General features: G+C 43.8%; 1 protein-coding gene across 28 annotated transcripts in view; it reads right to left on the bottom strand.

Annotated features, from left to right (window-relative positions):
• The window catches only part of TENM3 (teneurin transmembrane protein 3), a 1,446,905-nt gene that overhangs the window by 17,932 nt on the left and 1,406,856 nt on the right, over positions 1 to 22,117 (bottom strand). For all 28 annotated transcript variants that reach the window (XM_075421787.1, XM_075421794.1, XM_075421795.1 and 25 more), the window contains 3 exons: positions 18,279 to 18,511; positions 16,880 to 17,034; positions 15,147 to 16,021 (listed from right to left, as the gene is read on the bottom strand). In XM_075421787.1, coding sequence (XP_075277902.1) covers positions 15,147 to 16,021; positions 16,880 to 17,034; positions 18,279 to 18,511 — 1,263 coding nt within the window. The remainder of the gene's footprint in view (positions 1 to 15,146; positions 16,022 to 16,879; positions 17,035 to 18,278; positions 18,512 to 22,117) is intronic.

The raw sequence follows: 22,117 nt of genomic DNA, 5'->3' as shown, positions 1-22,117 counted from the left end.
ATCCTTTTAACACAGTTGATTTCCTTTGTTTATATAAGACATTCACTTAGCAACAGGAAAAAGAAAAGAACGTCTGAAAATCAGAAACCATACTGCAAGCCAGGGAAATCAAGTGGGGAAACTTCTTTTTTGAAGTTCAGTACATGTCAAGATAATGGGCTTTCTTGCAGTGTGTTTCTAGCCCTAATTCTGGCTCTTTGTCACATAGTGGACTTGGCAAGCCGAGATACTGCATTTATGTGGGAGACCGAAACAAACATACCAACGCTCCTTGTGCGTAAGTGTGACTGCTGGCCTATTCACGACCTCCAGTCTCATTCCTCAGTTCCAGACACTTCCTTTATTTCCATGCACAGCTTCCCTGTGCAGCTCCCAGGGGAACGCATATTGACCAATTAGTGTCCTTTTCTATTTTCTGCTTTATGTTTGAAAATGGTATCAAATTATTTTGTTGGGAATTACTTGCGTCCTTTGATTCCAGTAGCCAAGTACTGGTCTTTATTTCAAACAATGCTTACTAAAGCGGCAGAAGGTAAGATTTCCCTGTAAGAACTTTTCACCCTTTGAATCACAGTATTTGTGAGAAATTAATTACTGTCTTTCTGAGTGTACCACTTGAGTCGAAAACGCTACGCATCAGTAGTATTCAGTGTGTGGCTTCACTGCAGTATGCAGCGCTGAGCATCGCTATTCTTGTTTCATGCATTCTTGCTTCCACATTATTATTTTTTGACTCCGCACCTGTAGTTCCTGAACTGGTCTCTTCTTTTGCAAATACATGAAAGCACACCATGAGCCTGAGATAAGCAGCTAATATTATTACAGTGGGGGAGAGTTCAAAGATCAGCAAAAAATCGTGCTACACATTCATGTTCTTAAAAACATGACTTTAAAGCTGAAAGAATCTTAAAAGCTGCGATTGGTTGGTTCAGGCGACCTAGTGCAAGAAGAAAATGTGACTGAGACGTGAAAGGTAAGAATAGGATTTCTCATACTTTTATAGCCAGGAACAAAAAGAAAGAAGGGAAACAGGTCTTTCCACAATTTACTGCATATTCCATTTTATGATGGATTGTAATGTGTGTCCTTCATTTTGTTCACAGCACATTGAATACTAAACTTACTTTATACTTGCTATCTTTTTGCCCACAATGAAAGCCTTATCAATGCTCAGCATAGCAACATCACTCATACCTTTGGGCATTCCTCTGCCATTTCTCTTATTACATCCAAATATCCTTGCGTTCTGCTGCCAAGGTGAATTTATTCATCCAAGATTGTCAGTTTGAGACTGAGAGATTTCTTTTATCTGCCTAGTATTCTAATATTGAAACTGCCCTAAAAGGAGTGAGACCTAAAGTCGTAAGGGCGAGTGCCTGCATTTGGCATTTCCCAGCCTCTTTGATCTTTCCGTCCAAACCCAGGCTCAGGCACACGTGTTCCTGTGGAGCCCTCTGATCTTTCTTCTACGTCAGGCTCTGCACCAAAGCCAGTCAACCAACCCTCCACAGCTCCTCAAGAGCAAGTCGCACACAAACTTTTCAGGAATCTAAAACTGAAATTTGCTCACCGGGCGTGACCTCATGCGCATGAATCCCAGCAGCTCATTTCCATTTGCATTAACGTAACAATCTTCGCATTTGGTCAATAACTACAGAAGACAGCAGCAGGGGCAGCTGCCACCACCGCTAGCTGAAGTTCCCCTTAGATCAAATTCTTTTTCTTCTTTAGGATGAGCTGCCGCTGCCAGATAGTTTTCCCCTTCTGCAGTGAGAATTTCTCAGAGATAATGATTATCAGCTTCCCAGATTCTTGACCTTTTGCTCTTCACCTGCTGGAAGTCTCTCTTCCATTGTTCGTCTCCTTTAGTTTTAATTACATTCCTTCCCAGACCATTTTCTGTTCTAGTCTATGTAGGACACTTCACTTTGCAGTGGTAACTTCCTGGGAAGCCTTGTCACAGATGGAAATGCCCTACATTCTTTATTTCTGACTTGTTTCTCATGTGCATTGTTTGGAGCACGTTTAGCTCAACCCCACCTGGCAGAGCATTATTAATGTTTTATATCAGAAGTTACTTCCACATAAAATAGGGAGCTGTAGAAATGAAGTGTGTAGTAAAGGTTGCTGCCAGCACCAGTTGCTGAGTTATGACTGACACTGTTTTTCCACAGACCTCGGCAGCACACTCCCTTAACAAAATAAATTCTGTAATTTTTTTTTTTTTGCTATTGTAAATATGTCAGGTTGAAGAGCGAGGCACACTGGTTCCTGCACATTTCAGATAACAAGACATACAGTGCAAATGTGTATTATGTATTTCTTTAAAGACTGGTTACAGATTATACTATTAGTTGGGATACTGTAATAGAGAAATGAGGCATGAATGCATTTCATAATATAGAAATGTATAATTTTGACAGTAAAATGAAAAGCACTGTTACATTCTCACTCAACACACATCAGGCATTTCCTCTATGCATCTCAAATTATCAAGAGTGGCTAAAAAATTTATGGACCTTTACCCTACTTGTTTCAAACTATTTGTCAGAAGCCTTATAGACCAAGGTGCTGCTTCTTGGCCGTTGAGAACAGGAGCTTCACAGCTGCCTTTCAGCATGCTGTTGCTTGAGGGGTGTACTCATCACGTTGACACACACTGAAAAACGCATCATAACCTAGCAATGAAAGGTCTCCTTCAGCTTATTGAGGCCACTAAGTTCACATTCACATAGAGGACTGTTGTCTTTTAACGTTAAAGAGCGCTGGTTTGCCACTACGTTCTTTCACTTGCACTCAGCCTCCTCGCTGCAAGCTTAGTCTCTCCCAAACAGGGAATTCAGCTGGAAATGCCAGCGAAGAGAAGCCACCTTGACAGGGCATCACTGCATCGCTAAACCAGTCGCAACACAGTTATCGTGCTGATCAAAAGGAAACAAACCCAGAGGTTATATATCATCTCTTTTATTAGCATTTCGTCACCCGTATGGAGCTCTCCTGGCCTCCACTGGTTTAAAATAGGGCACGGCAACTGACTGGGAGCTCTAGTTCTGACCGTCTTTAACCATTATGTGGGCTGTTGAAAGATAGGAAAAGACTTTCAACTTCAGCAAAATGAAATTTTTAATTTTTTCACTTTACTCCATTCCAGAGTTGCTTTCCTCATTTCGATATGCATTTTTGCTTTTTATTTGTCTGAAGAGTGACTGAATGAGCTTGCTAAGAATGAAAAAAGTGAAAATAATCTACAGATGAATGGATAGACAAACGATTTCTCTTTTTTTTTTTGGCATTTCTTCTTTAGTCTCATTGAAATACACGCTTCAGTGGATCCAAAACTACTTATTTATAATCTGCCTTTTAAAAAATAATATTAATTGAAATACTGTATGCACATATTCCTTTCTTTCCACACCATGTGTTTGACATCTTAAAAGGTTTAGCATCTTGCTTCTGAATTCACAATACAAATATATCAGGAAACCCAAAATATTAAACTGAGATAGAACATTTTTTTTAAATTGAACCATAAAAAATGAGATAGCTGTATGTCTTGCTAATATTGTTTTGTTTTGCTTAACAAGAAGGAAGCAAATGTGTCATAAATGACAATTTGATGTATGTTAGTAGGCTTGTAAATTATGACAAGTGGATTTTTTTTTTTTTAATTTGGCTATTGTCTAAGAAGGGTAGCATTTTTCCTTCATTCTTATCTGCAATATTATTAAGCGTGAGGAAAAAAGTAAATATTCTTTCCAGTCTTACAGAATTTTAAATATATGGGGGGAAAAAAAAGCTTCCTTCCTTTTTCCTTTCCTTCCTGCTCTACCCCTTTTCCCTCTCCCTCTCCTTTTCTCTTTCTCCTTTTCCCTTTCCCCTTTTCCTTTTTCTTTCTGCTGTGCCTAGCTCTGAGAAAATAGTGGATGAATAGGAATTACAGAAAATAGGTCTGGGAGTGATTCTAGGAGGGAGCTAAAGTAAACTGCAGCCCAAAGTCCCACTCTGGTCAGGAATTTATCTACCTACTTGATTTTTTAAATGGAATTTCAGCAGAAGATGCAAACTCACAAAACTGCAGAGGCTGGAAGGGCATTAAAAGTATCAGTATCAGCTGAATTTCTCTGTCCTGCGCACCCAAGTGTCAGACAACGCATGCTTCACCTCGAGCAGCTGGTCCGCTTTCCCTGTTCCTTTATCTGACGGCTGCCCTCCGTGGGGAAAGGGTCTTTATCCATTTCCATCTGGGAAAGTCTTACGCAACTGTTTGCACAGCTGGTTCAGTAATTCAGGTAATGGTCTTTTATCTTAGCAACGTGGCCAGGATGAATTTTTCAGCTCAGGTTTAATGAAGAGATTTCCTCAGCTGGAAAGTGATTGACAATTTCTCTTTTCACCTTCTCCTGTTACAGCTGCTGGTTTTGAGGCTTTTTTTTTTTTTTTCCCCGTGTCTATTTCGGCATAATGTTAAAATGATAGTTTTTGGTCTTTTTTTTCTAGACTGGCATCCAGCACACCAGACGCAAACAATTCACCTAAATAGGCTGGTCTTGACAGCCATAACTCATCTGCAAAACGAGAGGCATGCTCTAAACGGGCATCACTGCAGGCAGCGCGCCTGCTGGAAAGGGAGCTCAACCAGACGGCTCCACACCTTCCCTCGCGACAGCGCGCTCACCTCCGTATGGAGATGTTTGTGGAGCTCGTTTTCCACTTCACCACACGACCAGGCAGAGAAGCGCGAGGTCAGTGCCCGTGCTGTGGCATGACTGACCACCTCCGTGGCCGAATCCAAAATGACTTCCCGAGACAAGTATCTGGGGGGGAGCAGTGCTTTGCAGTGAAGGGAGCAACGCGTCAATTTATCACGCCAGGGCCACTGCTTTACTTCTTGGCAGAAGGCTGCCAAACTTTTCACTCCTTGCAGTACGGTGTTGCAAGCCTCCCACACTGTGCTGTGTGCTGCGATAAGCACCTGCCGTGCGCATTCTCATCAGGATTCACAAAAACAGAAATTCTTCCACAACTCGCATTTCTGACACACACCTTACAGGTGCAAGGCCTTGCCCAGATAAATAGTGTTAATGGTGACGGTGCTTTCTGAAGAGCGGGACGAACCGCCCCGGTGTATGCACAGGGGGAAGGGGTGCACTGGGAGCAGTGGGGTGGAGGTGGTGTGACTCAACCGGGAGGCGTTATCTGAGATGGAGCAGCTTCCCAGGGTCGGGGGTGCTCCTCAGCAGCGCGTACCCTTCTGAACTGGGCACAGCTGATTCAGGAGCAATTGCAGGGGGCTTCTCACAGAATCACAGAATGTTTGGGGTTGGAAGGGACCTCTGTGGGTCACCCAGTCCAACCCGCCTGCCGAAGCAGGGTCACCTACAGCAGGCTGCACAGGACCTTGTCCAGGTGGGTCTTGAATATCTCCAGAGAAGGAGACTCCACAACCTCCCTGGGCAGCCTGTGCCAGGGCTCCGTCACCCTCAGAGGGAAGAAGTTCTTCCTCATGTTCAGCTGGAACTTCCTCTGTTTCAGTTTGTGCCCATTGCCCCTTGTCCTGTCACTGGGCACCACTGAAAAGAGTCTGGCCCCATCCTCCTGACACCCACCCTTCAGATATTTATAAGCATTTATAAGGCCCCCTCTCAGCCTTGTCTTCTTCAGGCTGAACAAGCCCAGCTCCCTCAGCCCTTCCTCGCAGGAGAGATGCTCCAGTCCCCCCATCATCCTCATAGACTCAGTTACAGTAGCCAGGCTTTTATCTGCAAGATAAGCCACGCCAGTGTTTGCCGGGGCGTGCAGAGCCCGCGCCGGCCCCGCAGCAGCTTCCCACACGTGGTGCCTTTCATCTCAGGGCTTCCTGAGGCTGCTGGCTTCTTTCTGTGTCACTTCCCCCCCTTCTCAGCTCATCTGTTACTGTACAAATAAACTGTGTGCCTCGTCGATACAAATACCAGACTATGGCCTTTCAAATAAAAGAAATGTCGGTGTATATATACTTTGTATGACAGATCGTCCCTTGCTTTAAGGTCTGCTTACACTGTCAGAGCTGAGTGCATAGGCCTTTAGTGAAAAAAGGATGTAAGGCCGGTCTGTTTGGCCAGACATTTTGTTCACAGGATAAGTTGTAAGGTTGCTTTTTTTTCCTTAATTCTTTTTTCTTTTTCTTTCATTTTGAAAGGTAAGAACTCTATGAAGGTGTTTTTACAGGGTCACAAAAAATGGACATAATGAAGTTATTACATTGCATTATCTTTGAAAGGCAATGTTAGCAAAAGGAAAGTAAAATTATATGGGTGTATTTTCTTTTCTTTTAGGACAGTGGAATACCAAGATGGCAGATGAATATTGCTGGATTCAGGTTCTATGCTTCATTTAGAATAACATCCTTATTCCTTCGGAGCACCCAGCCAATGCTGGCCTCAGGAGCGCCAGCCTCTCCCCTCTTTGGAGGGCATTAGGTAGGACTTTCAGCTGATCCCTAAAGAGCTGATGAGTCTGGCCTCACCGGGGAGTGAGACCACAGCGCTTGATGAGGCTTGAAAGTGAGGACTGTGTGTTCAAATACAGCACGACTGAGAATAGAGAGCCGCCTCTTCATGTGCAGTGTGGAGCTGCCCTTCCACCCTCACCGCACCAGATCCCCCCACGGGGTGAGGGTAAAGGAGAGTGAGCTACCTCGGCTGCAGCCTCCCTGACTTCTGTTTGACAAAGAGAATTAACATGGGACAAGAATATTAATGTGTCAATAACCGAACAAATGGCATTATTAAGTCCCTGATAAAGCCAGAAGTGAAACAGATACCTTTAGGAGCCTGAGCAGAGCTGACTGGATTGACAATGCAGGACATTTATGTCATTAATAGGAACAACACTATTTTTTTGCTGAACTATCCTTACTTCTAAGTGCTTTCCCAAACCACAGAGACATCACGTGCTGATTTTCTTGACAGAAATCAAAGCACTTCTTCCTTTCTCATACATGTAAGATGTAATAACGTTGATAGGTGTCTTCAGCATTGTTATTTTGATATTGTTGTCTATTCAATGGTTTCTCAGTTCTGCTTTTATTACTTAGCCTGGTTCCAAGAACAAGGAAGAGTAAACATTCAAGAATGAAGAAACGAGTAAACGTCTATTAGACGAGATATACTACTGATACCAGGGCAATTAGGCGGCACACTACAGTTCTCTAAAAATTTCACACTGCTATCTAATGGCACCTATTAATGGATTATTTTTAACATGGCTGCTTTGTTATTAAGCAGGATGAGTCTGAAACAGAAAGTTTGTGTGCTCCGCTGCCAGCACAAGTCTTATGGGGCTAAAGAATATAAGAGCATGTTGTACTATAACTATGAAGTTTACTGTAAAGTTGAGTTACAGTTCCAGTTTAGAAAACTGTGACAACATAACCTCTATTCTTCGTAAACGGAAGTTGAAGTTACAAATTTAAAAAATATATCTAATGATTTCTCTAAAGCAGAAACAGGGTAAGTATGGTCAGCCAGCACAGCTGTCACTAATTACAGAAATTACACGTTGCATGAAACATGGTTACGTATTTGTGTAGTATTGATGTATCTAAGGGAAGGTTTAAAAAAACCACATCACTCTTCAGCTTGTGGCCGTGCACAAATCAAACACGTCAGCTTGGTATTTTTCCCTACAAGTCCTCTCTGGGCAGAGAGAATCAGAGAATCATGAAGGTTGGAAAAGACCTCTAAGATCATCAAGTCCAACTGTCAACGCATCACCACCGTGCCTACCAAACCATGTCCTGGAGTGTCATGCCTACACGTTTTTTGAGCACCTCTAGGGATGGTGACTCCACCATCTCCCTGGGCAGCCTGTTCCAATGCGTTAATGGCCTTTTGGCCAGCCTTGCCTCCAGAGGTCTACATGAAATGGTGAGAGAGGGTTATGCCTACCAGCGTTTCCATTTGTGCCACAGTGAGTGGAGGAGAAGCATCAAACCTTGACTAACAGAGACCCAGCCAGTCCCTGAGATGTGCTTTAAGAGAGAAATACAGGTATTTGCATGTTGGATTGAGACAGGCAGTGTGCATCAAGAATCACTTACGCAAGGACCAGATATGTCAAAAATATTCCCCAAAAGCCAGTTCAGAGACAGTTAAGAATGAAGAGAATGTGTCTTTTGTTGCTTGAGTAAATATAACATGGGAAGAGTAAAGACATTGCACTTGTAAGTCACGGTTTGCAATCAGGGGCTCGTGTGATGCCACAGAAGTCAATGCAAGATATATGATAACTGGATGAACAAAACTGTTTTAATGAGTATGGTTAATTACTTTACAGCCACCATGTTTTACACTGATGGAGCAAGAAGCAGCAGCAGTAAAAGCAGAAGGTATAGAAGGTTGTTGATGGTAAAAGGATGAAAAGATCTTAAAAGCACTATGATACCAAGGACATTCAGAGAATGCTGTTTAGGTGATAAAAAAATCATGATTCTAATTTTGTACAGAGTTCTGGTATTTGTAAGAAAACAGAATCAAATTAGAATGGAAGCCTTAAAACTGCAAGAAAAAAGACGAGTAGGCATTTTAGATATTCGTATTACTGAAACATAAGCGTGACAGAAAAATGAACACAAGTAGAAACACAAATGTTATAGGAAAATAAAACCTCACAAATGTTACAGGAGATGGCATAGACATTAATTACGAAAATGGAACTGTGAACCTCTTCATATACAGTGAAAGTGCAAGTGAATTGACACTGCTATTCGGGGACAATTTTTATCTGATCAGTATTAAATACTTGCTTTTATCTACATGAAATCTTTCAGTAGACGTCCCATAGACTTTTTACAAGCCAAATCTCAGTATTTCCAAGTCAGACACTGTAAGCAACACACTAAAGGGAAGCAAAAGGAAAACTGCAACATGTCATCTGTTCCCTGTTGCCAGATGCCGACAGTTACAGATGATGCGCCTGGTACGTGGGGAAATGAAACAAGTCCAAGCCAGAGGCAGTGTCTTACTCTGCATCACAGACTCTGAAGGAAACCACAGCACCGAATGCGTTGCCAATAAAAGCGTAATATGCAAAGGGTGATACTCTGCAGCACACAGAGAAAATAGATTTTTACTTGCGATTCTCTCTAGTCTGTAAATTATTGCAAGGATCTCACATTCTGCATGGTTTCACCACCTTTCCAGAATGGCTGGAAAGCTCATTAATTTAACTGTGGGAGCAAAGTAAACTTGTAAGGGCTCTGCTTGCTAATGTCACTCTCTTTGATTTCTGCTGCATTCCCTTGGAGACAGGAATTGAGCGGGAGAGGGAGGAGGGGAAGGAGAAGACAAATGAGCTCAGGGCCTGAAGGGCCCGGGGAAACATTGGACGGACTGTCAAGAGATACAAGAGAGGACTGAACAGAAACGCACCGCTGCAAAAGGGAATGGCAGGGAGGCCAAACACGCCTCGGAGGAATGATGGGAGACACGGGAAGGAGCAAGAGACAAGGTAAGAAAGTCAGGAAACATAGTAGGAGGGCAAGATCTGGAGAGCAAAACAGAGCCACGGCAGAAAGGTAGTGAATTTGCAGGGAGGAGGAGGAGGCATCTTAGTCCGGATCAGATCTCTGCCTGCTGATGTTGCTCCTAGAATGAGAGGAAGGCAAGAGGAGAGAAGGCAGGAGAGAGGTAAGGAACAGTGGCTGCTGGAATGAATTCATGGCTCAGGGAGGAAAGTCACCCGAGTTTAAGTGGAGGGGTCAGAGGAGGCTGAAGGAGGCTGAAGGAGCAGCAGGCCAGCGCCTCTACCAGAGGGCTTCCCCCCGCTCATGTCCCGGCTGGAGCCACTCGAAGTGGCGGTGGAGCAAGCTGCGTGCCAGTGGCCAGGGCGCGACAGCCCCTCCAGTGTGGGCTCAGCTCCCAGCGGCTCCCAGGGAGGGACCGGGGCTAGCCAGACGGCGCAGAAGGAGCGGGGCTCAGCAAGACGCCTGGTACCTTCTCAGAGGGCTGCCTGATGCTTCTGGTCGGATTACGTATCAGAGTAACAGCAGCTTTTTCTCTGGAATAATTTTCCCTCTTGAGCATTGTCAAACGCTCGGGTAATAGCGAGCTTTTTACCTGTTTTCAGCTGCATTTCAAGCCTGGCTGGCATCTGCTGGCTTCGACGGAGCCCTGACATTGCAGGCTGGGGGGGGTCTGACCTCCTACACGACTGAGCAACTGCACAGGGGCACGTCAGGGGTTTTAGGAGTTTACTTCTGATGCTTCGAAAACTTAGGTCCAGAGAATACGCTCCTGGCTGAGCTCTCTGCGTCTGAAAGCAGAGCGGAAACTGCCACACTGAAATAACGCAATATAGGCTAGCTAGGAAGTGTCACGTCCAAAATGCTAATATGCATAGAATTAGTTCAGCTTTCTGCTTAAATGTTCATATTATTCACACATAATACGCAGGTATAGTTAACAGTTTCCAGTTCAGATATTTCACGATTTCAGAACAACAGAATTTGATGAGGCTGATTACTCTCATACCTTGTTTAATATTATAATTTCATTACAAAACCTACTCTGGAGGACTTTTAGCTTCACACGGGTCCACTGGTTTTTTAGCATGCGAGTATTTTCAGTCCTTTTTGTGAATGCTCCGTTAGTATCTTTTTTATTCAGCAAGATTTCAGACCTCCAATAACATAACAGTTACTACGAATTTTAGTAACAGTACTTTACAAAAGTACGCATTCTTGAAATATAAAGTATCCTTTTTGATAAGCAGACTATAACCCTTAAAAAACAGGAATTTAGAAATCCACTTTGCCATAAAGACACAAAAAAATCAGACTGCAAACAAATACAGAGAAGAGATTATATGATATCTTAAATATTTCAAGTTAGTACTTACAATTTTCAGTGTAAAAAACACAAAAGAGTGTAAAAAAATATATCCTGTCTATCAGTCCTTCCCTTCTTCAGGCAAAGTGGACACTAAATAAAATAAACTCTAGATTAATTAGCGTCCAGACTAAATGAAATAAAAAAAGTAAACTTCTTTTGGATCTGATATTAGTGTGATTTAGTCTGTGGAAAAAAGCCATGAAAAAGAAAAAAGTCCAAATGCTTTAATATGTGCCAGAGCAGTGATTGCCAATTTCTGGGATGCAATGTTTTTCAAAGATTTCCTCTTTTCACTAAAACGTTGCTCTAAAAAAGGAAAAAAAATATTAAATCGTTTTCTTACATCTGCTCTCAACTCACTGAGAACTCAACTGAAATGTTCTAAGTTCTCTGGATCCACGCTCTGGTTATACAAACAGATTTGCACAAGAGAACAGTTAACGAAGCTATTACTGAATTGGCTCCAAAAGACTGATCTTTTTATTACTAAAAACATGGTATTTTTTACTCCAGTGTGTAACAGATGTGTGACAGCCAAAGGGTGAAACAGCCCAGTCAGAGTTAGTTGAAAAATGACGTTTCTAGTCCATTGGAAATTCTAACAGTTGAAAAGAAGGACCCAATTTACCATGGAATATAAATTCTCTCCCCTCCCCAAAATATTTTGAGAGCCTGAATAATATAATAGAGTAAATAAAATACATAAATATACTCAGATATTAAAAGAAAATGCATCCAGCAATGAAACTGAAATATTTTGCCACTACTAAAATAGAACAAGGAAGTCAGAATGATTTCTTCCTCTAATTTCTTATTACCCGCCTGATGTTCAAGGGAAACCTTTCTGGTTTAACAAGGGAAACCTTTCTGGTTTAACAAGACATCATTTTTTTCAACAGAAAACTGTTCAGCTGAATTTTTTTTTTTAGCCCACACCACCTACAAACATGAATATGCAACAGCTGGGTCAGAGACAGACACTCATGTACGTGTACCCTGTCACCCCCCACAAGCCCTTCTACGACACACGCATGGTTTCCATTCATTTGGGCAACAGCTGCAGAAGTCTCTGGAAACCCAGACCAAGTCAGACTTCATATTGCAAATCACCAGCACTGAAAAGCAAAGTCACAGTAATGTTTGCTGATTCTAGAGTAAAAAAAGCCAAGATGGTCGTGTTTGTATCTGCTTTTTCTTCAAAAGAGAAATACACGGACACAAATTTGGTGCATGGGGATTTTATGTTAAAAAGAAGTAAGCAGCTATGATGCCCGACGGATGTTTTCAAGAATGCTGGTTTGGCAAGAAAAATAACACGGTGCTTTTTTTCCCACTTATTCCCTGTAGCTTTACATAATCAGTGCAATTTTCTGTTTTTGGTAGTCACTTGTACAGAGCGTCAGAGAAAAGACAACTGGAAGGGACCTTGAGAGGTCAGGTGGTCCAACCCCTACCCCAAGGCAGGATCTGCTCATCCCGCGTTGGTCCTGAAAGATGTCTGATCCGATCTTAAAGGCACTCTGTGAAGGGCAAGGGGTCACTCTTGTCGTCTGTCTGCTCCAGGGCTCCAAAATCTTCACCGTGACTTCTTCCAAATGTCTAATCTGAATCTTCCTTGTTGCAATTAAACAGATTACTGCTTCACCATGGCTACGGGGAGGAGATTAATATCTTTGCTTCCGCAAAAGCCTCATACACTTGCAAATCTGGGGTGAGTGAAATTGCTTAGCTTCCTCCGTAATTATTTCAGCTCGGGAATTCTAACGAGACACGGGTCGGAGGTAACTGTTTAGGACGGGCACGAACAGCAGCTTGGCAATGAGACTGACACTCACCGAGGGGAACAGCCTGCCCCTCGGGTTCTCCGTAAGCCAGCTGGACATCGCCTCGCTCAGACCAGAAAGTCTGTGTGCAAGCAGATCCGGTGTGAAAGGCGGCTATTTACAGACTCGATAAATAACTATGTACTTCGTGACACACAGTACCCGAAATTCTCCCTCTGATGAAAAATGCAGACCTATTGGCCACTTAATAGTGAATATAATATCCACTTTTTTGCCATCACGCAGACTCCATTAAGATACATTCAAGAGCCATCAGCTACTTCTGCAGCACACCACAGTAGGCTACACAAAAACTACAGGCGACGTGGTGAGAAATTACTGCCCTGATTAAAACTCTTGGTCCTCAATTAGCCAGTATGAATGCCAGCATGATTTAAAGTGCCTGCTGTACCCAGCAGATGCCTTAATTTCAGCAAAGGACTTCACTAGCCCCCAAATTGACTGCCTTGCCCAACTCGCCTGCTGGAAACAAGCGGTTGTGTGTGTCTGTCACAGTTAAACACCGAATTTGCTCTCTGCAGAAATGGACGACTGTTCCCAGCCCACCCGAAGCCGCGCGTTGGTCCCTCAGCATACAGCACGGGGCTCACTCCTGAGCAGGAGAACACACGCCCTCCCGACCGAACCCTTTCTTATTCCTCTGTGTATCCTCGCTGTGCTTCTGTGTCCTCTTGGCAAGAGCTAAAAAGACACGCAGCGGATGCAGCAAGGCGCAATTAAATATTACAGACGTGCGCTAACGCTTTGGGAGCGTGCCCGCTGCCGAAGCCCTGCCAGCTTACAGATTATTGTAAGAACACCTGAAAACTGGCAGCAGCGCCGTTCCACCTGCCGTCTTTGTTAGGGATCGGCATTTCTAGCCCGCTCTCCGCTTCGGGACACAACACGCAGCGAAGCAGCACCTGCTGCTCTCCTGTCTCCGACGGGGACGTGGGCAGGCTGGAGAGCAGGTACCGGTGCTCAGAGCCCTCCTGCACGCTGCCTCAGCCAAGTGGGCACTGACAGGAACGCAAAGTTATCTCGGAACACAGATGTTTGGCTTTGCTGCCACTGCCTGACACCCGCACTTTATTTTCTTTATCACGCGTGTTGAATTGAAAGCTTTTTTTTTTAGGCCTTGACCTTGGCAGCAGTTGCTACTGCGTTTCATCAGAAAGATAGGAGGAAAGAAGAGGGGAAAAAAAACAGAAGAAGAAGAGGGACTTACTGGATTTTCACGATGCCCTTTGCAATCCTGAGGACTTCAACTGAGGGCCCCCTAACGCTTTGACTTGTCATGCTAACTCTGCATCTTCCACTCCTTCTTCGACACATTTTTACCCAACCTTAGCAAGTCTTTCGTGTGATTTAAAACACACATAGTTTGCCAGTTGACAGAGACGACTGGAAAAAACCTGCGTTAATTCTGCATTGATCTTTTTTGAAATAAATTGTTCATGTTTTAAGCTGCATTTTTCTCATGTTTTGTCTGGTGTATCAGTTTATAGTTCAGCTCGACTGGGGATGAAGTTGCCTATAAAACCCGTATGTGATCTCTCAGGTTCTACTAGTTTATCTATAAATTGTCATGACCTTCCTTAGTCAATATAATTGAGGATTCTGTAAAACGTTTTGCTAATCTGGCTGCAATGAGCAGGCATTGATGACTTAATGACTGTACCATAGGGTAAAGCAACTCACTAAAAAGATTTTTTCCAAGCCTGGAAGAATTACAGGTCCTACTGTTCCACCAGTACCTCCTGTTGTTGTGCTTGCACCTGCGCACCGCACATTGCTGCTGGTCTCTGTGTTTTCGGGTTATTCCTACAGGAACGACGTTTCCCCCCACAGCCCTCATCTCTTTCCTCAGCATCCCCTGCACAGGTCCACCTGCGTGAAGGGCGGCCGTGCTATCCAGGAGATCCTGCCGGCCTGGCCGCCACTCAGTGAAACACAACCTTGCACAACTTCAAACAAACACCCACCCAGCCTTCTTTTTTTGGGGGGAGGTGATGTAAAAGACTATGCAGATATCCTTTTAATTGGAAAAAAATAAAAAAATATTGAGCAGCGAAGAAAAATTTCTTGTCAGTATTTGCTGCAGAACAATGTCAATCTAATGAGCAAATGGGATGAAAATCTAGTTTTTGACGCAAATCTACAAAATCGTGGTTGTCTGAGTTACAGCTTTCTTGACAAGAGTGAGATGTCTCACTATTATTTCAATATATAAAGATGCAATTCAAAATAATGAATTTAAAATTATTCAGACACAATGTTTAGAAGAAGCCAGACAGAGGAAGACAGCATGGGAAACAAAACGTATCTTTCTGTGCTTTTTGCTATCAAGGGCCATCTTTACAGCTACTTCATCAGCCTCCAGAAATATTTCGAATGGTACTGTGTAACTCCGTAAGACTGCAAGGCATCTGACTTTCTTTTATGTACTTACTCAAAAAAAGTGGTCCATCCAGTCTCATCACTTTTGGTTGCCAGCAGTCCGCTGTTGCCGTGGTAGGTAAACAAGACAAGCTCCTGCCCCTGCGCAGTCATGCTTTTCAAGCAGCCGTTAGTGCCGATCGTCAGCCAGATCACTTGGTTATCAGGAGAGACCACTCTTACTGGCATCCGGTTGGGATCCCGCCTGATACGAAGAGTGTTCCCATTGCTATCTGTTACCGCAGTAATATCATTATCATTACTGTAGCTAAAGTTGTACAGATAGTCTCCGGTGACTAAACTCACAGTGTACTGGTGAGTACCATTGACATCAAAGATATAAAGCTCTTGGTCGGTTGGAGAAGCAACTTCATAAAAGTTCATCGAATTCAGTGAGGGTTTGTTCTTGGACACAGCCCGTATCCTAATATTTCCCAGATCCGCAATATACAGCGTGCCGTCCGGAGACACGGCTAAAGAGGAAGGGGCGTTAAGTTTGGCATCTTTAGCATAGCCATCTCCATTTTGGTAACAGTCACAGTTGACATCATTTTTGCAATCGCACTCTGAGGGTATTCCAGCAACTAATGAGATCTCTCCATCAGTTGTGACCTGCCTTATCCTATTGATCTTTTTTTCATCAGTCTCTGTAATGTAAAGCACCCCACTGTAGGACACGGCGATGGCAGTTGCTGACTCCAGCGTGGTCTGCACGGCGTGCTTCCCCACCGTGTACTCCACGCCGGGAACCTGGCAGTGCATCGGCCTCCCCGCAGCAATGCGAACCTGGCGGTTTTCAGTGATCTGCAACACTACGTTGTTATCCAAAACGTAAATGGAGTTGTCCATTGGGTTGATAGCTAAATCTGTAGGCCATTCCAGACGAACCTTAACCAAGAGAAGAGTTTTGTTAAACAGCTAACCAGTGCAGATCAAATTAATTAATTCACCTTCAGTTGTAGACACTGCTGTAAGGATATTTTTCATCTGCTGTAACCAGGCACGACAAAAAGACTTGTATGAAAATACATGCAGCAAACTAAGGCTCTCCAGGGAGGCAACGGGAACAATGTTCAGACGTCTATTTTATGGACAAAAAGCCAGTAGCATTGGAACTATAATACAGGCTGAATTTCCCCTCCAGTAAACACTAGACTTTTCTGTACCACAAATGCATAAATAAAAATATGGACAGATATCAGAGTCTAAATACGTACTTTCAGGACAGTACTCATCTTCTATTCTTTTAAAAGCAAAACCAACTTACTGCCTTCCAGATTCTGAAACACTGTACTATACTCCATTTTTAAACATACCACTAATGATGTCCCTTCTTACCTACACGAGCTTCTTGAGACAAATAGAAAAATACGTTCTCTATATGTCCTCTCCTTCACTCTAGTAGGCTAAGGGTGTCCACGATTCAAAAAACATCAACATGCCAGGATAGTTCTAACAGATCTGCCGTTCTCCCAGTATTTACGACCAGACTTAATGTTTCCTGCTGATAGTTTTGCTGTTCTAAACTAAGCTGAACTTTATGGGCAGAAAAATTGAATACAGCAGCATTTATAGCTGTGAGAGCACGCTGCGATTCATGCCCTTGGAATAGGTTTCTTCTCTCCAGATTCTTCTGTTCAATGTCCATTACGTGCTCCACCCAGTTTTATCTGAAGGGGCAAGAAAGCTGCATTTGCAGGTCTGGCCCCAGCTGAGCTTTCCGCTGCAGCGGCAGCTGGAATGTACCTGGCTGATGTGCATGCTGGTGTCGCAGGTCAGAGGCCGTGCTGAGGTCAGGTCATTGGAGCCAAGCAAAGTGGATATGATCCCGTTCTGATCCACTTTTCTGATCATGGTCCCATCAACAAAGTAGATCAACCCGTTCTTGTCGATTGCGATTCCTTTGGTGAAGAGAACAGAAATTAGTTTCTTGTACTAGCAGTCAATCCATTATCCGTAACTACGGGTGCAAGTGGTATGGATCTAGTGGAAATGAAGGGCAGAAAATACAGTCCTAGGCAGTAGGTAGTAAACCAGCTTGTAAACATATTTTGCATAATAAACCAATACTCAGTATGAAATCTACTCTTGTGATCACATTTGCTGTTCATTTGCTGTCGTGTGTTGAGAAGGGCCTAGCTTTGAAGTTAACCTGAAAAATGGGGTAAGTGGGACCAAAAGCACCACTGAGTTTAAATCTTCACCATTGCCTGCCAGACACATCATCTAAATGAGCATTTAAAAAGGCTCACTAACCATGAAAGCCAAATATTTCCTAAAAAATGAGCCCAGGTCCCCTATAGCTCTCTTCCTCAATGGTCTTTCCAGGTGGAAAAAATTACTCAAAACCACATGTCTGAGCTAACCACTGGGTTCAGTAATTAAAAACAGAATCACAGAATCACAGAATGTTCAGGGTTGGCAGGGACCTCTGTGGGTCATCGGGTCCAACCCTCCTGCCGAAGCAGGGTCACCCAGAGCAGGCTGCACACGACCGCATTCAAGCGGGGTTTGAATATCTCCAGAGGAGACTCCACAACCTCCCTGGGCAGCCTGTTCCAGTGCTCTGTCACCCTCAGAGTGAAGAAGTTCTTCCTCCTGTTCAGACAGAACTTCTTCTGCTTCAGTTTGTGCCCGTTGTCCCTTGTCCTGTCTCTGGGCACCACTGAAAAGAGTCTGGCCCCGTCCTCCTGACACCCACCCTTGAGATCTTTATAAGCATTTATAAGGTCCCCTTGCAGCCTTCTCTTCTTCAGGCTGAACAAGCCCAGCTCCCTCAGCCTTTCCTTGTAGGAGAGATGCTCCAGTCTCATCATCCTCGTAGCCCTCCACTGGACTTTCTGCAGTAGCTCCTCATCTTTCTTGAACTGGGGAGCCCAGAACTGGACACAGTACTGCAGATGGGGCCTCAGCAGGGCAGAGTACAGGGGGAGGACAACCTCCCTCGACCTGCTGGCCACACTCCTCTTAATGCACCCCAGGATCCCATTGGCCTTCTTGGCAACCAGGGCACACTGCTGGCTCATGGTCAACCTGTCAATCTAACAGCACACCCGGGTCCCTCTCCACAGAGCTGCTCTCCAGCAGGTCCTGGCTCTGAACTTTTGTATTATTTTGAAAGTTAGGGAGGGATAAGTCTTCTTACCTTTAGGGCTCATGAGAGTTGCCTCCACCGCCTTGCCTCCATCACCACACCTTGCCTCGTCAAATGGCAGGCACTGCTCCCCTGTCCCTCCTATTACCTCAGCGTTTTTGGTCAGGTCTTTCATACCCATGAGCGACTTGGGCCGGTAAATCCTGCGCGTGTTTGTGTCGGAAACGTACAAATCTCCCGTCACGGGGTCAGTTGCCAGGTAGTATCTGTGAGCTGGGTTGTTGCTGTAAAACGGAATTATACATTGCCTATGCTGTAATTAATTGCATCAAACATCAGATCGAGCAGAAAAGGCTTCAGTGCACACGCAGTGTGTGGTAAGGCATTAATGGTTACAACCAGGGTGATGCTCCAGGCATCGCAGCACAGGTCGTGGAGCCCCAAAACCTGTCCCGGGTCTCATTTCTCGCCTGCGTCACAGGCAGGCCAAGCCAGGCTACTCGTCCTTTTGGGACGGAAGATCCATTTTGTCCATGATGCTCACAGGCCTGTTCCACGCTCTGTAATCAGAGACAGCTCCTGTCTCCGTAACAGGCCAAACCAAAAAACCGGAGTCTCGGAACTCCCAGGCTCTCTGGGAATCCCAAGCCAGTCCCAGACTCTGCAGCAGGATGCCAGCCCTCCCTTACACTTTGTTGCTGTTATCGTCCTGTCCATTTTATTATGATTTCTGTAAGGCTGCTGGGGTGCATGGCTGATATCATTCACAGAGAGATAAGGCAGAGTTCGTATTATTAGTTCACAGGCAAGAGATAAGACAGCCTTCGCAAGTATTTGTTTAATCCACTGCTTTCAAAGACGTGACACGCATGATTTAACGCATTAGGAAATGTCATCTTCTCCACCGGAGCACCGAGCGGAGCTTTTCCGTCCTTCTTAACTCCGAATCGTATTTCAAATAACCGTACACATTGGCACAAAACCGCTAACTATGCCAACGCAGTGAAAATATGTATTGCTAACCATTTTCCCAGAAACCTACATTTTGCCTCTCCACTGGTGCGACATAATTGAGAATTACTGTCTTTTCTCCCCTGCTGGTGAAACACCCGGCCCTGGAGAATACCTTTTGGGGTGATATCTTGTGATGTAGAAACCTAACCCACTGCAGTTGGGATTCCTGACCTAATTCATGGCACAAAGAGCTGAAATCAGGCCATGTCAATACAGGAGGTAATTTCAGACGCTCTCCTAACGGACTGGAGCAGTGTCAGAACAGTCAGTCCCACTTCCGACGCTTGCAGAAGTGCCGCTCAGACAGATCTACCAGCCTTGGCGACAGCCAAACAGCTGTTCGCAGAAAGCTCTCTTCCACGTTTTGTAAATACATAACTGGGCTCATGTAACACGTTTTTATATCCCGCCACTCGGAAAAAGCAACGAGAGACCAACAGGAACAACTTGTGAACAAATTCTGTCTTTTAGCAGGGACAGATTTTTATAGCTATCCAATTACAAAAACACGGAAAAAATGCGTTGCATAAATAGGATTTTCTTTGGTTTTACGACTTTTAACATGTTGGTTCAGAACGAAGCAAGTGAGGCAGACTAATGAAATCAAATACACAGCGATTAGCACCTCTTAAAAAGCTCTGCTACGGAGCTGAGTGGTGTACAGCATGGCTGAAAACAATTAAATGTAGGATTACTTTAAACTTCTGTCAGTTAGAAATCTGTTATTGCCAATGTGCTAAATAGTTGAAAGGCGTTCTCGAAACCTTAATTTACACAGAGATCATTTAACATGATCACTATGTAGTGTACAAATTATTTATACCTCCGTAGACCGCAAATTAAATTATACCAATTTACATGATTACTTTGGTCTTTAAGAAACTTTGCAGACACTTCAAATATAAACACATTGCAAAATGTGAAATGTGCAATTAAATTTTATTTCATTGTAATTTAAAATAAAGTCCTTTCTCATACTACTAAAATCTAAATTAAAGTACTTTAACTCATCTAACGTTGCCTCAATCAGTTTTTTCAATTCTTGGAATAAAGATTCATCAAATCAATAACTAAATAATTCATGCCTAACACAATTATTTCTTTCTAAAAAGAATTTTTAAAGCTGTTCTCCTCGTAAATATGAAAACATTTCTCTGCTTTCATTAATTCAAATAAAGATGACAAAGCTTTTCTTATTTGAGATGAGTTGTCTTACTAAGCAGTGTATCGTCATTAAAAATACAGCCAATAATTTAAGGATATTTTCTCATTTTATTAAAAAAATATCCCAAAGTTTGGGAGTGCACAGGATATTAGCAGTGAATCAATATCAACTCTCCAATGTGCCATACGCAGATGTCTGCTGGCTCCATTTGCAGACCATGCGACAGGCTGACTTCAGCCTTTCTTTTCAAGTGCAGGTTAGTTGATAGAACCACCCCGTTAATTCACAGCAGCAAGGCACAATCTGAGGAACTGAAGAACTGTCCAGTGAAAATCATGTTGTTTTCCAGCCAGAAAACATTGATGCACACTATGCAGGTCTGAAAAATAGTACAGGGATAAGCAGCCAGCAGCTGGAAAGCTGCACAGAGTTTATTCTGTTTCATTGTAGCTTGAAAGAGTATTTTCTGCTTTCCACCACTAGCAAAGAAGTAAACTCCACAGTCAGGGACTTCTTGACTTATTCAGCATTGCCTACTTGCTGTCAGGAGCTCTGAAAAACACGCAGCTATGCACCAACCAACATGGGCGTCTGCACGGGCAAGTGACCACAAACAAAGTTGTTCTGTCTACGCCGAGTAACAGTAACGCTGCTTCCAATCTGAGGTGCGCACACAAGTGGCAATGGTCTATTTCCCGCTGCATAATTTTATCTTGCTTACATCGACCTTCTGATTCTTCAGCTGTCAGATCACCTGCATTCCTCTCCATGCACGAATCTTTAAAAAATACTCTTCCTGCCTCAGCCCCCCTCTCTGCCCCGTTCACTCTGTGCCTTCTAAACCGTACACCCTCAAAGCTGGTTTGATGTTTTGCTAAACTTTTTTTCTGGCTCGCTACAGACTTGGGATACCGCCACAGCCTACAAATGACCTCCCTGTCTTCAAAGTCCTTCTAAAAATTACCTCTTCTGTGAATGCCTATCAGCATTAATCACCCACAGGCAGCAGTGTGGATAAAGACATCAGTTCAGCTTTGAGATTGAAAACCCGTTAGGTCACTGGCACATGAGAGGATAAATTTGATCTGCCTTGTCTCTCTAATTTAGAGTACCGGCTCCTGGAGGTGGGAGGCACATCGCGCCCTGGGCTGAAGCACTCTGTTTGTGGGCAAGGAAAGTTGAATGCTGGAAGAGATAATAGATCTGCAGTCCTGTTTAGCTTTGTTCATTAGTTTTACTTGGGGAATGCATGTTTTAGAGCATTTTCTCCGTTTCAGTACCTAGTAATTATATATTGCAATGCGGTCTGTTGAGGGCTGTTTTCCAAACCGCAGTTCAAACAGAAACCTGCTCAGCATTTCACAGGGTTCTGCACGACTTCACACAGCCAAAAGAAGCTATTTGGGTTCATGGCGTGTCCTTTGCTGGGGAACCCTCAGCCAGAGGATTTGGTGGATCCTAAAGGTTTACACATGTCAAATAAAAATCAGCTAAATGAATAGAATAAAAAGCTGTCAGGGGATATTAAGCATAAAGACGCCACTCCTGGTTTAGAAAGCCCTTGACTAGCAAACCCCTCAGGCTGAGTTGTATGATGGGAGAGAAAACTGAAACTGGTAGCAGACCGTGTCGGGCTGCGGAGCGGGCTCCCACCTCCTGCCCAGGGGCTCCACAGCCGCTCCCGCAGAGCCAGCTCTCCACGGTTCTCCAC

This window comes from Opisthocomus hoazin, chromosome 5, assembly GCF_030867145.1.
Source record: "Opisthocomus hoazin isolate bOpiHoa1 chromosome 5, bOpiHoa1.hap1, whole genome shotgun sequence".
In the NCBI taxonomy this organism is placed as follows: domain Eukaryota; kingdom Metazoa; phylum Chordata; class Aves; order Opisthocomiformes; family Opisthocomidae; genus Opisthocomus; species Opisthocomus hoazin.
Note: the sequence above shows the minus strand (reverse complement) of the source record. Positions and strands in the feature narration are given on the sequence as shown.